The 18711-nt window shown below is 39.7% G+C and overlaps 1 protein-coding gene across 6 annotated transcripts in view; it reads left to right on the forward strand.

Annotated features, from left to right (window-relative positions):
* The window catches only part of tnk2b (tyrosine kinase, non-receptor, 2b), a 107057-nt gene that overhangs the window by 27096 nt on the left and 61250 nt on the right, over window positions 1–18711 (forward strand). For all 6 annotated transcript variants that reach the window (XM_034183073.1, XM_034183071.1, XM_034183072.1 and 3 more), the window contains exons 2-3: window positions 4742–4919; window positions 11149–11219. In XM_034183073.1, the coding sequence (XP_034038964.1) occupies window positions 4757–4919; window positions 11149–11219 (234 nt within the window). In that variant the 5' untranslated portion in view covers window positions 4742–4756. The remainder of the gene's footprint in view (window positions 1–4741; window positions 4920–11148; window positions 11220–18711) is intronic.

Raw genomic sequence — 18711 nt, forward strand, 5'->3', positions numbered from 1 at the left:
CATTGAGTTATAAGTAGATTGTGATGGGCATCGTTTTAAGATTGTTTTGACAGTTGATTCATGATCTGGTTCTTTAGTGTGGAGGAATGTTGTGGTTCGATTGTTTTGGAGCTGTTTGTCTTCACTTACCCCAAATGCACATTATTCATTTTCTGTGTCTCTGACTGTATTACTGTCTCCAGCTCATGTGGCAAAAATACAACCTTTGTATGCAGTACTTATTTGGTACATTAAAAATAGTTTACTGTCAGAAGAGCCATTTTTGTCCCATCTTCCACAAATAAAATTTTTCTGAAGCCGCAAAATGTGTTTGAGCTTTGACATGAAAAAATATAATATATAGGATGTCTCAATAAAAAGTGCTCAAACACATTTTGACAGCACAGAAAAGCCGATCAATATTATCACACATTTTCTGCATGGCCATGTGGCTGAAGCATGTAATTTTTCTCCCAATGCACAGTTTTTAGTTCAATCTTTCCTTTTTGATGTTTTACCCTTTATCTTTACACCACATGATCCATGTAGTCTCCTTGTTGGAAGTTTCCTAAGAAACAAATCATCTGTCTTCAGTTTTCCAAAAAGCCACCAAGCAAATTCAAGTCTCCTTGCCATTTGCAGGCACTCTGAGACTGAATTTTGTATGGAAAAAGATGCAAGTCAATCCTCAGGATGCGAACTCAACGATTTTTGTTCTCTGAATTAGGGTCAACTGTGGCATTTTTCCTGGACTTTAATGTCTTGCAGAACAAACTTTAGGGTTCCTGAAATGAGAAAAACACCGTTATTTCCCAGTAAAACCATTTCCTGGTATTCATATTTCAGATTACTTTTGGGTACATTTTTCATTTTTTTTGAGACACCCTACATTTATAATATAGTTTTTCAACATCCAGTTTAACTATATATTTTTTGTTGTTGTTGTTTTACAACCCCAAATCAGGATAGTTTGGATGGTACGGAAAATGTGGTGTATGGGGAGAAATTCAGAAACCTGCCAATTTCTTTGACTTCTGTTTCCATAAATGCAGACAGTATGAAACAAACATATTTCCATGTTTTGTGAGGTCAGCTTGATTTTATTTATTGATGTACATCCATTCCTATGTTTAAGGCCGCCAACATATTCCATGAAAATGGCAAAAAAATAAAATAAACAACAACAAAAAAAAAAACAGGCCGTTTATTCTAAGCCAGAATTCTTGCTGGTTGGTATGGGATCAAATAGCTATTGCAGCAGTAACATACAAATAAATTATTAAAAAAAATCATAAAGTATGATTTCTATTTTTTTTTTTTTTTTTTAGATTGTGGACATGCACCTAAGATGAAAATTTCAGAGCCCACCATGATTTCTAAGTGGGAGAACTTGCAAAACTGCAGGGTGTTCAAATACTTAGTTTTTTTTAAATTTATTTTAATAAACGTGCGAATGTGACTTTTTTAATTCAGTGCAATCATTTTCTAATTTTTAAGGAATTTTGATTCTTAATGTACAGTATGCATTAAGCATCAGTACCAGTGCTACCGCACCGGTACTGAAGATTGAGCGAGAAATAAGGAGGCTCCAAAGTTTTGTTTTTCTTAACATGTTGCTCCACACTCAGGCTAAAATGCTCCTTTTCTTCTCCGCACTCGCTGTCTCGCATGCACTGATGTTCTCACCCTCACTCAGCAGAATGTAGCATTGAAGTCCAAAACCAAAGTTCTCACCTTTGTGAAGATACCATGTGATTAGTTGCCTGCAAAGGTGCTAAATTTACACCATAGCCTCACTCCATCTGAAATCCTCTGAGATTTTTAAATTAAAAGACGCTGTGACACAGGAGGAAAACCCACTGTGGAGGGGTTAAAGAGCCCCATGCAGCTCCAGAGCTGCGGGTTGCCAACCCCTGACCTATTTAATGGCTTACATATAAAATTATAGTGGTGCCAAAGAAAATTATTTTTAGAACTTCAATCTTAAAACGCTTAGTGGTCTGATACATTTAGAGAATGTGTAGTATTAATTACTTACAGGTCACTTTTTGACTTGCTCCACCTACAATATTTTCTCACCAAGCTTTCCCTCAACCTCCTGGCCTGCTGGTCAACCCACACATTATCTAATGTGCAGTACCAGCCAAATGTTTTCTTTCTCTCTCTCTCTCTCTCTTGGAAGATCTGGAGAAGATCTGTATGGAGGAGTGGGACAAAATCCCTGCTGCAGTGTGTGCAAACCTTAAGACCTACAGGAAACGTTTAGTCTCTGTAATTTCAAACAAAGGTTTTTTGTACCAAGTATTAAGTTCTGTATTTCTAATGTATCAAATACCTCTTTCATACAATTAAATGCAAATAAATTATTTAAAACTCATAGTGTGATTTCCTGGAATTTTTATTTTTTTAAGATTCTCACAGTAGAACTGCACATACGCTGAAAATGTCAGCCTCCTCCATAACTTGTGTGTGAACTTGCAAAATCACAGGTGTATCAAGTACTTTCTTTCCCCACTGTATATATAGTAAAACTTGGATATAATGTATTCAGGTGGACTAGCGAATTTCGTCTGTTATCAAAATCTGCTATATATATATATATATATAAAATGGACAAAATTTGTTATATGTATGTAATGGATTATGTAGTTACAGTCAAAGGCACCGAACGATCTACGAGGAATTTCCAGCACCAATTTGGCGTACAAATTTCCTCGAGTAAAAGCCTGACCTTGAATAGGCCCTGCCTTATTTAATGGCCGGGTCAAAACTTAACCTGAAAAAAAGGCCTGTCTTAAATAAGCACCAGGCATTTTGTGCATTAAAAAGATTATATTTGGTCTAGTAACTTTTTGTCTAAGTCCACTGTGGAGTGGTACCTTAAAAGCCTAAAGCTTTATTTATGCTTCTCCATCTCTGTAACTCCATGGCCATGCAAGGATATTGACATGCATATGAGGGTGATTCTTAGACTACGGGCACTTATGTCTTTTGATCATATTGTATGAAAAACAGAAAAAAGGGGAAATTTCACACTTTTATAGTTATCTTTACAATGAAAGTGTGTTAAGAAATTTGTTCTAGTAGTCTATGATGACTTTTTCACCTTTTTCAGCATCATTATATGCAAATATTGCTGTTTTGTGCTTGTCCCACACCCAGACTTTTGATCTTCAGTGATAAAAATGAATGGTAAAGAAACGTTTTTTCTAATGTTTTAAAATATCTCTGAATAAAATATCAGTAAAATAATCAAAACATCATTGGGGTATTCAATGTCATACAACTGTTGTGATTTTTTTTTTTAAACAAAATGTAGTTGTCCCACACTATTGCCGTAATTTCCACCACAACACTGTAATGTCCCTAAACAGTTTGTATGAAAGATTGTTTGGGTAGTTTCTATGGAGATAAACAGTGACATCAGAGCACATGTATATAGCGCCAAATCACAACAAACAGTTGCCCCAAGGTGCTTTATATTGTAAGGCAATTGTGTGGTGGAAATTACATTTACAAGGCCAATAGTGCCCGTAAAGAATCACCCATGACTTGTTTGAAGTTTGGTCGCTGTGGTTGGTGTCTTAATACAATTTACTGCAGGAACGGTTTTCTGGATTAATTTGTCCTTCAATGAGCTCCACTTCTATATACAACCATCAACCGCCAAACAACGACAGGGTACGTGAAATTTTCCTCCATGACCTGCAGGTCATTTGAGGATCTTTTTTGACTCCATGTTGTAAAGTTGGTCTTATTTACAGACTTTTTTGCTAGACGTATTTCATCCATGATCGAAATGTAATCGGCGAGTGCTTGGCAAAAACTTCTAAAATATGACTGGAGAGGAAGGAGTGAAAATGTAAAAGTGACAAATCACAGCCCTTGGTCTCCATCAGAGGGTTCGCAGCCACATAAAGGGCTCTGATTTAAAGAGGTTGTCTTTGGTTCGCCACACCCAGGGATATGTGTGAAAGCTAACATCATATTACAGTGAAGGCAGCAAGTAGTAGTTTAATAATCGCTGGCCTTGAATTCTGGCCTGCCTTGTTTAGGTGCTGAGTCTGAGCTCGGTTTAAAAAAAAACAAAAAAAACATCTGGGCTATTAATCAAGGAAATGCGGTGCCCACTTTCCTTGAATCGGCTAGTGTCCACGTTGAACTTCATTTCGTACCTCTCTTACAACTGGCCACACCCAGACTGCTCTGTTCGGTATATGCGAGGGGTTTTCAATGGAAATACATTACGATCGGACCGGACCGGACGTTTTGTCCGATGTGAGCGAAAATCTGTTGTACAAAATCTGGTATATACAATGTTTATTAAATAGAAAAAAAATATACAAAAGCATTGGGACTTTTGCTTTTATCTGGTGACTGCGAGTATCCAGGTTATTCAATGACTGTTTAGGCGGGTTTTACTGTGTATATATAATAGGGAGTTGGAAAAAGAAGAAATGGTGACACTACTGGGCTGCACAAGCATTTCTCTGTCTAATTGGGTGGTACTTTGTGATCAAAACTGTAACACACACAATAGCTCTGTTTCTAGAATTGCTTTGTTGAGAAAATGTTGGTGCCAAATGGCTGGTTACATCTTGATTTTTTATTATTATTATTATTATTATTATGTTTTGTTTTTGCTTTGTTTTTCATCAGTGACTTGCATAGCATTCAAGAGAATGGTACAACATGTGTTTGAAAAAACTGTGGAATTTAAAAATTTAAATTTAATTTCCTATGTTCCTTGTGTGTTTTGCAGAAACTTGGTAGTAACATGCATGGCGAGGAAGGCACAGAATGGCTTCTGGAGCTGTTGATGGAGGTGCAATTGCAACAGTACTTCCTACGTATCCGAGATGACCTTAATGTCACACGGCTGTCGCACTTTGATTATGTCAAGAATGAGGACCTGGAGAAGATTGGAATGGGTCGTCCAGGTGAGACAGAATGTGTGTAGATGTTCCAGAGTTTTTGTGTTTTATGTGATTTTTATATATGTGTCTGCATGCATTGGGAAGGACACGCGCCTTGCACCATTGTCACGTTAAATAAAAAAAAAAAATCATTTGTGCCATGAGCTCGACCTATTTCAGCAGAATTTCAATTAAAAAATTACCACTGCTGATTCAAAAATATTTTGTTAATAATACAGATGACAAATACGGACAATTATCCTTTAATATGGATGTCAATATCTTACTGGCTGTCGCCTGACGTTTTTCTGTTTTAAAGACTCTGCAACTGAGTTCTGCATGACCTTGTGAGTAGTGCATAGCTCCTTGGTAGCATGTGCATACACAATTCTATATACCAGAATAATGGTGGACTCTTTCAAAGTGCAGGAAAAATGGCAGTTTTGTATCTACAAAAAAAGAGGAAAAGAATTTTGTAAACTTGTAATAAATTTAAAGATGATTGTAATCATTGCAAATGTCAGTCAGGATTGGAATAAATTTGTTGAAGACCTTAATGGTGAGTTACCTCCCGTCTGAAGAGTGTTTACACTGCGTTGCCAGATTGGGCCATTTTGAATGTTATTTTGTGGTTAAACCTGGCTTTGGGATAAAAGAAATACCGATGCAACACAGATGTCTGTGCAAAAAAAATTATCAAAGGTACAAAACAGGGACTGACGTTTTTCGATGTAAAGTTACATCTTTATCAGAGTCCTTGAGTTTTGTCCTGACCTGGTTGCACTGGATTGCTGTGCATGGCAAAAGTGCAGAGAACCTTTCCTTTTTTGTTTAGCTTTGGGATAGTTCGGGATCCATTGAAAGACTTTTAAAAAATACATATTAATACTAGGAGTGCATAACCAGAAGGCTACATGACATCAAATGACTTTGTAGTAGCTTGATGTGAATAGTAGATTTTAAAGCCCGACCGATATGGATTTTTTGAGGCCGATGCCGATAACGATATTTGGATGAAAAAAATGCCGATAATCAATAAATCGGCTGATTTGCCGATAGCCGATAAATCAGCCGATATCATTATTATTATTTTTTTTTTAATGAATAAAATGTTCTTTTTTGTACCCTTAACAAAAAAGGTATGAGCTAAAAGCTGAACCTAATATTGATTAACTTTATAACAATAATTTTCCAGTTCAAAAAATGCAAAAATGCAATTGGAGCAGTTAGGGGGCTATTCAAACGGGCCAACTAGTAAGATATCACTCCTGAAAACGATCTTTGCCGTATCACCTGAGGTAAATCTGCCCTACGATTGGATTTTGGAAAACCATTGACGGAGAACCAATTCCGATTGGACACTCACATTGCGCATGTCATCACACATCTTTTAAACTCAGATAAAACTGAAGTTATTGTACTTGGCCCCACAAATCTTAGAAACATGGTGTCTAACCAGATCCTTACTCTGGATGGCATTACCCTGACCTCTAGTAATACTGTGAGAAATCTTGGAGTCATTTTTGATCAGGATATGTCATTCAAAGCGCATATTAAACAAATATGTAGGACTGCTTTTTTGCATTTACGCAATATCTCTAAAATTAGAAAGGTCTTGTCTCAGAGTGATGCTGAAAAACTAATTCATGCATTTATTTCCTCTAGGCTGGACTATTGTAATTCATTATTATCAGGTTGTCCTAAAAGTTCCCTAAAAAGCCTTCAGTTAATTCAAAATGCTGCAGCTAGAGTACTGACGGGGACTGGAAGGAGAGAGCATATCTCACCCATATTGGCCTCTCTTCATTGGCTTCCTGTTAATTCTAGAATAGAATTTAAAATTCTTCTTCTTACTTATAAGGTTTTGAATAATCAGGTCCCATCTTATCTTAGGGACCTCGTAGTACCATATCACCCCAATAGAGCGCTTCGCTCTCAGACTGCAGGCTTACTTGTAGTTCCTAGGGTTTGTAAGAGTAGAATGGGAGGCAGAGCCTTCAGCTTTCAGGCTCCTCTCCTGTGGAACCAGCTCCCAATTCAGATCAGGGAGACAGACACCCTCTCTACTTTTAAGATTAGGCTTAAAACTTTCCTTTTTGCTAAAGCTTATAGTTAGGGCTGGATCAGGTGACCCTGAACCATCCCTTAGTTATGCTGCTATAGACGTAGACTGCTGGGGGGTTCCCATGATGCACTGTTTCTTTCTCTTTTTGCTCTGTATGCACCACTCTGCATTTAATCATTAGTGATCGATCTCTGCTCCCCTCCACAGCATGTCTTTTTCCTGGTTCTCTCCCTCAGCCCCAACCAGTCCCAGCAGAAGACTGCCCCTCCCTGAGCCTGGTTCTGCTGGAGGTTTCTTCCTGTTAAAAGGGAGTTTTTCCTTCCCACTGTAGCCAAGTGCTTGCTCACAGGGGGTCGTTTTGACCGTTGGGGTTTTACATAATTATTGTATGGCCTTGCCTTACAATATAAAGCGCCTTGGGGCAACTGTTTGTTGTGATTTGGCGCTATATAAAAAAAAATTGATTGATTGATTGATTGATCTCCTTTGAGGAGTACCAAGATGGCCGACGGCGGATCGAAAGTCTGCAGAGTTAACTTTTCAGCAAAAAAAAAGTAAGTTTCTTTCTCATATCATTAAAAAGTTATTTACAACTTAGTAAAGCTTGGTCCCAGCCGTCGTATATGACGGCGTCGGCCCCAGATGGTTAATGGTGAACGGCAGTAATTCCCAGAACCCTTCCGGACGACCAGTGAATCTGAATGTTTCAACCTCTTAGCAGTAAATGAAAGTTTTTCATGCTAGAAATAAGGTCTACACAACGTGGGCTTAATAAAAAGCGTGACAGACGCAATGAAGCACATTTAACACATTACTACATAAACTGAGTTAATCAAACTGAGTTGAACTGAAACGGGAGAAATGTGGGTTGAATGTAATCACAAAGTTAATACAAACAACATCCTTATAAACTTGTATGCTTTTGTCAGCCAATCAGTGCAGTGTGACGGCGAACTACGGGGACCAGTGATGAACACATTTAAGCAGGGGTGTAAGCAGCTCTCAGTTGAATGGAGTCAGAGCTCCATCTACTAGCCAAATGGTGCAAGGACATTTTACATTGCCGACACAAACATTATTTCAGTAACTGTTCTGTTTATGAGAAATTATCGGCATTCTATCTGCAAAATTTCGGCCGATAGTGAGTATTTTGAAAAGGGCTTATATTGTCTGATAACGGTCGGATATATCGGTCGGGTTGTAGTAGATTTTGCTCCTGTATTTTTATTGCTGTAGAATTTTTGTGCTTTGTCTGCACTGCTTTTATACGTGGGCATGTACTGTACTGTTCAGTGGACTTTACTGTATACTGTAGTTTCCAGATAATGTTTTTTTTTTTGTTTGTTTGTTTGTTTGTTTGTTTTTTTAACTGGTCATGAGGTCCTGTGACATATAGTCTGATGTTACTTGGTGTATACCAAAAGATCACAATTCTGAACATTTTCATTACAGTACAAATGAGAAAAACAAAATTTTTGTTTTAAATGAAACATTCTTCGTAACGCTGCTCATGGTCACAATTAAAGGGTTTGTTATACAAGTGATTGTGACATTATTAGGGCCCAGTCACATGGCACACGACAATTCCTGAAACGAAGGGAAAAAGTAAAAAAAACGTCACAATTCGTTGAAAAAAGGTGGACGAAAGAGCTTTTATCACCGAACAGTCTGTGAAGGAAGAGCGCAAAAGGGACGAAAGAGGAAATTAACAAAACCGAAGCTCACGATCTCGACGAAGCGCACCTGGAGCCACAGCTGGAGCAGTGTGTGTCTGCGTCTCTGCGTTCCAGGACTCAGCGCTGGGACGGAGCTCATAGCACCTGAGTCCTGGAGAAACTGCAAACAGAATCTGTGGAGATCTGTGTGCACATCGGTGGACCACCTGCTCTGGTTCCTCATCCAGAACAAAAGATGGATCATGTCCATCATTTTCAGAATCCACACTGTCTGTTGACACGCTGCGCGCTTCGTCTTCCTCCAGTTAAAAAAAAAAGTGCGCCGTGGTCACTGCTGTATCACAGTATTATGTTCTAAGCTATATACGAGGTCTGTCCAAAAAGTAACGGACCTTTTTATTTTTTTCAAAAACTATATGGATTTGAATCACGTGTGATTCCATCAGCCAAGCTTGAACCTTCGTGCACATGCGTGAGTTTTTTCACGCCTGTCGGTTGCGCCATTCGCCTGTGGGCAGGCTTTGAGTGAGCACTGGTCCACCCCCCTCGAAAAAAAAAAACACCTCCATGTTGGAAACCATTCAGAAGATTCAGACGGCTTTCGATGGCTTTCAGTCGAGTGAGTATCCGAGAAATTGTTTAACAGCTGGACATGCCACAATATGTCCTGTGAGACTTCCAACACGGAGGTGTTTTTTTGTTGTGCGCCATGAGCGGCTCCGTGCCGACGCGCGAAATCCTCCGCACGTCTTTCATTACAAAATCTCCTGTAACAGTGGAATGTGCCGCAAAAGTGCTATGTCCAGCTCTCTTGCCATTTCTGTGGTAGTCACACGATGTCCCGGATCAACGCAGCGTTCAGTTTAGAAATGATCTGGTCGTTCCAACCTGTCGATGGCCGCTCGATGCGCCGCGCACCCTCCGCCGCTGTGGGCCGTCTTTAAAAAGTTTTTAACAGTCCTTAATCCGCGTGACGCAGACAGAATCTTCACCAATATCCATCTGAATCTTTCAAATGGTTTCCAACTGGCTGTCTCTAACAGTTTCTGAAAAAAATTTCATGGAGCAAAGTGGCAGTCTCTCAGCCATTTCCCAGACAAAAGAAATCCGACGAGGGGGGTGGACCAGTGCTCACTCAAAGCCTGCCCACAGGCGAATGACGCAACTGACAGGCGTGAAAAAACTCACGCATGCGCACGAAGGTTCAAGCTTGGCTGATGCAATCACACGTGATTCAAATCCATATAGTTTTTGAAAAAAATTAAAAGGTCCATTACTTTTTGGACAGACCTCGTATACTTATTTATAACAGAAAACTGTCAAAAGGGAAAACAAATATGAATATAAGTGTAAAGATGTTTGAATATATCAGAGCAGTAAATTAATCAGTGCGTGTGAACGCGCGCATTGACTCATGTGCGGTTATTTCCACCAGCTGATCACTGATCCACAACGTGAATTCTTCCTTCCAGAACAGCTCAGATTGCCCTGTAATTTCCGACGGTACATGAACGCAGCCTCAGTGCTCACAAACCGGCTTCTGGCTGTGTGAAAACGTTCAGCTGCTCCAACGAAGTCAAATTAAACAATAATGTTACAAAAACTACACAAACGCTTAAAAAACGTCAAGGACGACAGCAAAATGAGACAGACGAATTGAGGTTTTCGTTGCTCTTCGTTCAGAATTTTCAACAGTTTAAAAGTCCTGACGTAGCGCCCGCTGAAGGAACGAAGCTGCGCAAAGGTTAAACGATGCCAACGACAGTCAACGAAGGTCCAGATTTCTTGTTTCGTCAAGGCTTCGTCACCCTTCATTAAGTGCCGTGTGACTGGGCCATTACTTTGAGCTTTTCCTCATGCCTTGGTGATTGTCGTCCTCCAAAGATAACGTTGTGTGTGTGTGTGTGTGTGTGTGTGTGTGTGTGTGTGTGTGTGTATAATATATATAGTTTAATTTGAATAGCTTGCAGTGTAAATGAAGCAAATCATGTGCCACAGCTACACTCAAAATAATTTAGTTACACCTTGTAATTTGGCCCAATGGGAAGTAATACTGAGCTGTCTTTTGTCTGCATATGTGTCTTTGTGCATCCTCGTGTGCAAAACTGAGATGGCAAAACACTTGTTCTAAATCCAGCCTTTTGGGCCTACATTTGGAATGTGATTGCCTGCAGTTCTTCTCATATTCGTGCTCACGTCACTGTTTACGTTTTCCACACTGGTTTGTATTCTCTCGTGTGTGCTTTTTTAAATACACAGTTTGTTTTATTTATACCTTTAATCTCACATGTTCACTCAGTTTTCTTGCTTTACTGTGCTAACAGAGTTCTGCACATGAAATGAATTATATTAAATTTGATGTGTTTATCTTCTCTAACCAACATCTTATGTAATCCCATGGAACCTGATGATATTAAAAAATAAGGGGAAACTACAGAAGCTGCTGCAGTATTTTATTGCTAATAATGCTGATAATCACTGCTTTAATTAATTTTATTTTGTTTTTGCAAAGGCCAGAGACGACTGTGGGAGGCTGTGAAGAGGAGGAAAGCAATCTGCAAGCGCAAATCCTGGATGAGCAAGGTAGAGCATGATACACATTACATTATCGTCACATGTTTTTATGGACCCGATTGTATGTGCACAGTATACACGATTAGTGTCACAATTTATCATTTTTATTCAGTTACCAGCACAGTGATTGTTCTAGGAAAATTTAGCAAACGGGTGACACCAGAGGCGAGGGACCCAAGTTTTCACCATTATACCACTGTGTATATTTACTTTAGTCTTCAGTGTTGACACATCAAAAAAACATGACGTTTTCAGCAGAAAACAAGGCGATAATTGGCGAGTTGTTACTGACGCTCTGAAATGACATAGGCGCAGCGGCTGTGTGCTCTGATCGGTCCGCCGTCTTTTATTATGAAATAATGCTGAATTTATGTGGAAATGATTGTTGTATAAAAGCTTCAGATATCTGTCGCTGAGATAGACTGGAGTGCAGTTTTAAGCAGCCAGGTGAGCTGCTGCTGGTGCGTTCACTGCGCCTCTGTCATTTCAAAGCATCAGTAGTGACTCAATGTTTATCTGCTCGTTACTGCTTAAAACTGGCTTGAGAGTGGTTTGAGAGGTTTTACCTTGTCACCGACGGTTAATAATCACATAATAATAATAATCACATTATTCCCTTTGATCGCTTTGGGTGTAGAGACTCGCTCTCAGATGAGCTGCTGTGTTTCCAAATGACGCATGCGCAGTGAAGGCAGGGCGGACCAATTTTTAGGGAGAACCATTAGGTCTACGACACCGGGTTTGCTTCCCGATTGCAGCCACGCTCCCAACTGGAACTTTCAACAATGTTGCTGGGGAGGAGTGAGAGACACGTGCTGAGGGCCCTTCTGGAAACAAGCTTCAGGCTTTCGGTGGCTACCCACATTAAATAAGAACCTCTATCTCTACCTATGATGATTTTTTATTTATTCGTCTGTACAGCACTTTGGTGCACTGTGGTTGTTTTAAAATATTTAACAAATAAAGTTGGTTGGTAAATTGACCACATTGATGTTCAGATTCCAACGGTCTTTAATTTTTTGGCCGAATGCCCTCCCTGACGCAACTCCAGTTTCACATTTGGAAACGCACACAGCCCCTGATCTTTGAAAGAGGTCTCCTATCCAAGTACTAATCTGGACCTACCCTACTTAGCTTCTGAGATATGATGGGATCAGGAATACACAGAGCAGATATTGATCAATCAAATCAAAAAATACCCTGATATGGTCTGATATTGATCTTTGTGAAGGGAACATCCCCAGATAATGAACCAAGAGCTGTGAAAGGAAAAGAGCTGGATAGACCAAATGGAGAACATTAAGCTCTGGTCCCATCGAATAATGAAGGATGAATAATGAGCCATGTGGCATGTTTTTTTTTTTTGGTACGAGTCCAGTTATTCAACAAATGTGGGAAAATAGTGGCTCTTAGAGGCAGAATATTTGACTAACGAGGCTCATCTCTGAGCGTGGCACTAATATCAAGAAGTTCAAAATTTAGCAACATCATGGGGCAGTTTGTGTACGAGTTACTACAAGGACAAACGAGGATTTTAGAGGCATGTTTGTGGTGAGGGCGAGGCTCTTAGAAGCCCATTATCTGAGTACCTGGTGGCTATGAGGATAGGACTGGCGATTTTGGCTCCGCCCTCTTGTGCACTTTATTGTGACTTAATTGTGCTTTGTGCGCTGGACGCTGTATACAAAATAATTATTTCGTAGTGGATTAATCATTTTCTGTTAGAGATTGGATGCTGAAAACACCGCTAATCGCTTCAGGAAGAATCACAGAGGACCGCTACAATGGGACCCCTTTTTTTTCCCTCTCTCTCCTGCTCCATGAGGTGGAGAACATATTTGAAACAGCTTAAAATATGGTTATTTCTAATGGTTATATTGTAATACATTGGTAAAACAGTTGCATGTTCATTCCTTCTTTATAAGCAGCTGTAGAAGTATGTTTATGACAGATTTAACATCTTGTTATAATGGATCAGATGAACTCTGCTGTGTGCACACCACCACAATGACTGGCACTCAAGACGAGTATTTATGCAGATCCGTGCAGGTATATATATATATAATTAAAGCACCCACCTAATTGTGGTGTCTGGCTTGCTTTTTTTTTTTTTTTTTCTCTCAGAGAAACCTCTCCACAGTAGTTCTTGTTCCTCCATTTTTCCAGCCTTGCACTGGGCACACTTGCAGAACTGCTGCATTTAATGACTCTGAACACAGGTCAACTGCAGCCTGACGCACAGATGCACACACGGGCTGGACTGTGCAGGAGTGTCTTTTTTTGGACTGCGGTTAAAATATGTGACATCTTGAATAGATGCTGTGAATTGAAAACCCACACTTTAAAAGGACCATGTGTGGGAGGGCTGGAGGGTTGGACCAAACAAACCCATGCCTAAATGTGCACCGTCACGTTACATGGTGCTACATGGATCATATGTGGCTTGACATGGCTCATATGCAGCGACACGAGCCATTCAAGGCTGGACGGGGTTCAAATGTCAAGTCAGTCGTGGCTCACTAGAGGCTGATGTACCTGGCACATGCGAAGTACAAAGAGGCACATAGAGGGACCTTAGTAGCGATATGTGATGGATTTATACATGTATCATTATTCAAATAATCACTGACAAATCCATACGTGGCCCATTATTCATGGCTTTATTATTTGGTGGGACCGAGGCTTTATGATGTCCACCTGGAAGGATTTGGATAGCCAGACAGTAAAACATTTGTCTTAAATCAAAACAAGTAGCATGCAAGGATCTTTTTTCCCTGGGCTCATCTGAAAAAAAATGTTAAAATGAAGAGAGACTTCCACACTACACCAAGTAGAGAATGAGCCACATGTGTGGACAGTGAGGTTTTTTTTTTGTTTGTTTTTTAAAACATTGTAATTTTGTTAATCTAATTTTGTTTGTGGTGTCAGATATCTTTGTGGTGTACCAGTGTCTATGTTCAGTAACTACTGTGAAAGGTGTATGTGTTCTTGGTAGATGTAGGAGTCAGGTTTGTGTGGCATCACGTGTTGTCTGTGATTTTAGCCTACGGAAGAATAATCTCTATTATGGAGATTCGGGAATATATCATTAATAACCATGCACATTTTTTTTTTTTTTTACTGTCTTCAAATATAGACTGCAAGATAAAATAAGATGAATTCGCCTCTCACGTACAGGCCAACACACACACACCCAGAATGTGCAGAAGCATTTTTGTCAAAGGAATGGTGAGGAGAAGCTGCCGGTGCTCTATGTGTGTATGACCATGCGTTTGATTAAAGTTGTGGTGCCATGAGGATGTTGCTGTCTATCTATAATTACACCTGTCTATTTCTGCCTTTGGCAGTGTTCTCAGAGTTATCTGCTTCCTCAGCCCCCGTGCACGCTGCTCCATCGTCGTCAGAATCTTTTGAATGTCAGATGTCCTATTTGCAAGCGCACGCACACACAAATGGCAACCACAAAGATGTGCTTTAAAAAGCTCTGCGGGATTATGTCATGTCTGGTCCTGGATGGTTGTGAAACCACACACCATTTGCCTCCGCTTATATCTGACCGGTCAAACACAGACGGCTGCCCAGTTGAAGGAAAAACTTGACTAAATAAGTGAAGAAATGCACCAAATGCAGATATACCTGTGTACAGGTGCACTTGCTGCATAGTAAACTTAAACATTTAACGTACATGCGTGCTCTGTGATGTGTGAACATGCTGCCAACAGATCTCAAACTAATTTAACAGCAATGGGACATTTGGACAGATTTGTCAGAAAGCACTTTTCACCACCATTGGCAAAAGAATGGTTTTGCATCCCTCCAGTAGACTTCAACAATCTCAATGCCATGGTGCACTGAAGCTGTTCTGGCAGCATGTGGTGGTTCATTCAGGATTTTAACAGTTTGTTTATATTAAAGTAGGAAATTATCTTATGTGATTTCACAGCTGCCCTACTTGGTCTGTTCAGTTTGACCATAATGTGTTTATTTTGATAGTTACATTTCTTTGTGGAGGTCCAAAAAAGGACTGACCAAGGAAACGTGAGCTGAGTAAAAAGGTGATCTCCAAGTGATGCGTGGTTAGGTTTACTTATGGTGAAAATGTAATCCTACTGGGTAGGATTACATTCTGGCACATTTCATTTAATTTAAAGTACTGAAATTGAATTAATGAAATTGAAATAATGGGAAATTAGCCAGTCTTGTTACCACAATGGTTGACTTGGAGTACAGATAAGGTGCAGTACTGAGGGACATTTGGTCAGACCACTGCAACTCTGTACAGCTTGTGAAAACTGACAAAAATACAGGGACATAAACCGGTCTTAGAGATCTGCACAACAGTGTTTTGGCAAAGGAAAAAAAATAGAAGAAACCAAAATTGGTTTGAAGGAATTGGTTGAAGATATGTCTGTGGTTACTACTGAACATTAGTATGAAGTCTAAGCCCATTTCTCCTGGTCACATGGCCTTTGTCCTTGGGTGACTTTGTGGTCGAGCATAAAAGTGGCTCCATTTTGAACACAATCCATCAGATGTCAAGGCCCCACAGTTTGGTGTCCTTGAATCATCCAAATAAATAAATAAAAATGTATTGGTGTGACTATATATCAAACATGTAAGGGGCAGGTGTTGCACGTTTTGAGTACCTCTTTCCATATTGACGTGTTGGTATATTTAGAAGTATTGTAAGAGGGCACTGAATCAAAGGAAGTGTGGAACATTGTGAAAGTTTAGTCTCTGGTGTGGAACCAAACAAGCTCCAATTGTGAAAATGCCCCTGGAGTTGAGAGCAGAATTTATTGCTGTCACCACACCACTGCCTGGGAAGAGGGTATTGTGAACAAGAAAGTGTGTTTGTCTGAAAGTCTGCTTACTAGTATTAGTACCACTGATCTGAAAATTTTTAGTACAAAGTTGGATTTTGCTGTGACTTAATGTTCCCCTCAGGTCAGGTGGAATTTGGGTCTGGATCTACCTTGATTTTTTTATTTTAATTTTTTAATACATCTTTTTGGTTGTGTGTACAAGAACATTAAATTGGGACAAAACTGGGTGGCCAACCAAGGGGCGAAGAGATTTGTTTGAGAAAAATTGGTTATGAGTCACATGTAAAGGTCAAATTTTTGACCATTGCTTATGTAGACCATGGAGTAGGGTTTCCCAGTCTTGGTCCTTGGGACCAATATTGCATATTTTGCATTCCTTCCTGTTGTAACTGCACATGCGCCAAATCAGGTGTGTTCCATTGTTCAGCCAGTTGCTGATTAGATGAACACACCTGGCTGAGGTGGTGTCATCGTTCACACTTGCACCATCCTGATGCAAAATCAATAACGCTAGCAGTGTCCTTATATGCTGTATTCACGCGTCTGAGCCCCCAGTGTCCTGCGCGAAATTCTGTTTGAAGTGGGGGTGGCCGTTTGCACACACTCAGCTAAATATTATGTTTGTCGGGCCGCCCATTTCAATAAAATATCTGATTTCCTCACGCACAAAGAATAAATCACCTGTTTGTCTTTTTTTTTTTTTTTCGTATCTTTTTGTCATCTATTAAATGTGTTCTGTATCAGTTGTCTGGCACTTAAGCTGCTTTATCACCCTGACAGCCAAAAAAAGAAAAGTGATGTGCACGGTCAGTTGTCAGCATTAACCAGACAGTAATTTACTTCACTGAAACATTTTTCATAGCATTGTAATAAAGCACAAAATTCCAGCTCTCAGGGAAGCTTCAAAATAGGCAACTTTGCAGTCAAATAATCCTTTTATTGTTGTCTGTTTCCTCCTGATTAAGATAAAGGATCCATAATGTTCCCATCAGCCACTCACTGAAAACGTGAACATCCAGACTGTTGCTGACTGTCAACCCTTGAAGTCAGTTTTCTTTGTGTTTGTGTCCAGAAGCGCTGCATGTCCTGGATTTCAATGGAGTTTGGCGGTCTGAAAGCATGATGTCATATTTCCTCACCGTTTGTGTGTGCCCGCACCTCGCAGATAGGGAACCCTCCTGGGCTATGTCAGTCTCTTCTCCGCTGGTGCTGGAGGTTTCATCAATTAGAAACTCAGAATGAACCATCGGACACTCACAGGAAGAATTAAAAAAAAATGTAGAGAATAAAATGGCAAACAAACATGCTCCGCTCAAAGTTTTAAAGGCACACAAAACTTTCTGACTAACTTTGCGGACATCAGCTGACAAGGAACTCATTTTGCAGATGGTAAAAGGACTTTTGTCTGACAAAAGCCAACACAAACTGATATTATCAGCTCCTTATACTTTGCATTTTCTTGATCACGCACAGTGTGTCTAGAGCATCACAAAGGTAGCCATTGTCCCAGAATGCTTCCTGTTTCTTGCAGAAGAGTCTTTCAGAATAGCAGTACAGGTCGAGTGACTGATGTTCTCAAAACTCGCATGGAAGATATGAGAAAAGCATTGTGAAAACCCATTATTTATTTATTTATTTATTTATTTTATGGTGTGTTGGGAGTCACAGAATGCATTTATTTTAGGTGGGCATTTAATAATGTTTAATTAAAAAGTAATTTTGGGTGGTGTTTTGGGTGGTGTCCTCAAAACTCGCATGGAAGAGATGAGAAAAGCATCGCGAAAACCAATTATTTTTTATTTTTTATCATCTGTTGGGGTCACAGAATTAATTTATTTTAGGTGGGCATTTAATAATCTTTAATTAAAAAATAATTTTGAGTGGTGTTTAAATAACTGTTCAAAAACGTGTGTGTTTATGCATGACCCTGGGCCCTCAGATTCGCGAATACGGTAATATCTACCTATGTACCCAGGACGCTATGTCCCCAGGAGTACGTGCATTCTCACTTTTTTGTTTCTCCTCACTGCCACAAGTCGCTGCTTTTGTTCCTCTCTCCTGCTTTCTGCAGGAGGTGGAGTCAGCCTGCTCTGTGTGTGAGCATAGACTGTGTAAGGGGCGCTTAGAGTGAACAGCATGTAACAGCGGACCAGCCCACATTACTCCATCTAGAAAGTTTGGAAGAATAAATGGAATTGGTTTTCTTACTTTTTTCTTCCAAATAGGAACCTAAAAGTCAAAGTGTCCACATTTGTGTTGAATCACTGTCCCCCATATGATATCATCTGCTTGTGACCAATTTATTACATTAGTTATAATTAATTCAGCGTTTTATATGAATTGGTGTAAGATCTCAATGGTGGGATGTTCGCCGAATAACGACACTGCTTACGATGATTTTTAATCTGTACAGAGTGATGGTTTGTGACATGGCATAATTTGCACAAAAATCAAGCAAAACTCCTTGCTTGACTAAGTCCAAAATCATGCTGCAAACTATTTTCACCTAAATGTGAATGACAAGAGCTGTAATCCAAGTCAAAAACATAAAATGACAAGTTTGCATTTATACACCATCTCACGGTGTTAAAATGCCTGACGCATCTCTCTGCAGCTCACAGAGTAAAGCTACTGTATGTAGGTTTTTGAACATGGCAGCAAATGCTATCCATTCA

Source organism: Thalassophryne amazonica, chromosome 12 (genome assembly GCF_902500255.1).
Source record: "Thalassophryne amazonica chromosome 12, fThaAma1.1, whole genome shotgun sequence".
NCBI lineage: Eukaryota > Metazoa > Chordata > Actinopteri > Batrachoidiformes > Batrachoididae > Thalassophryne > Thalassophryne amazonica.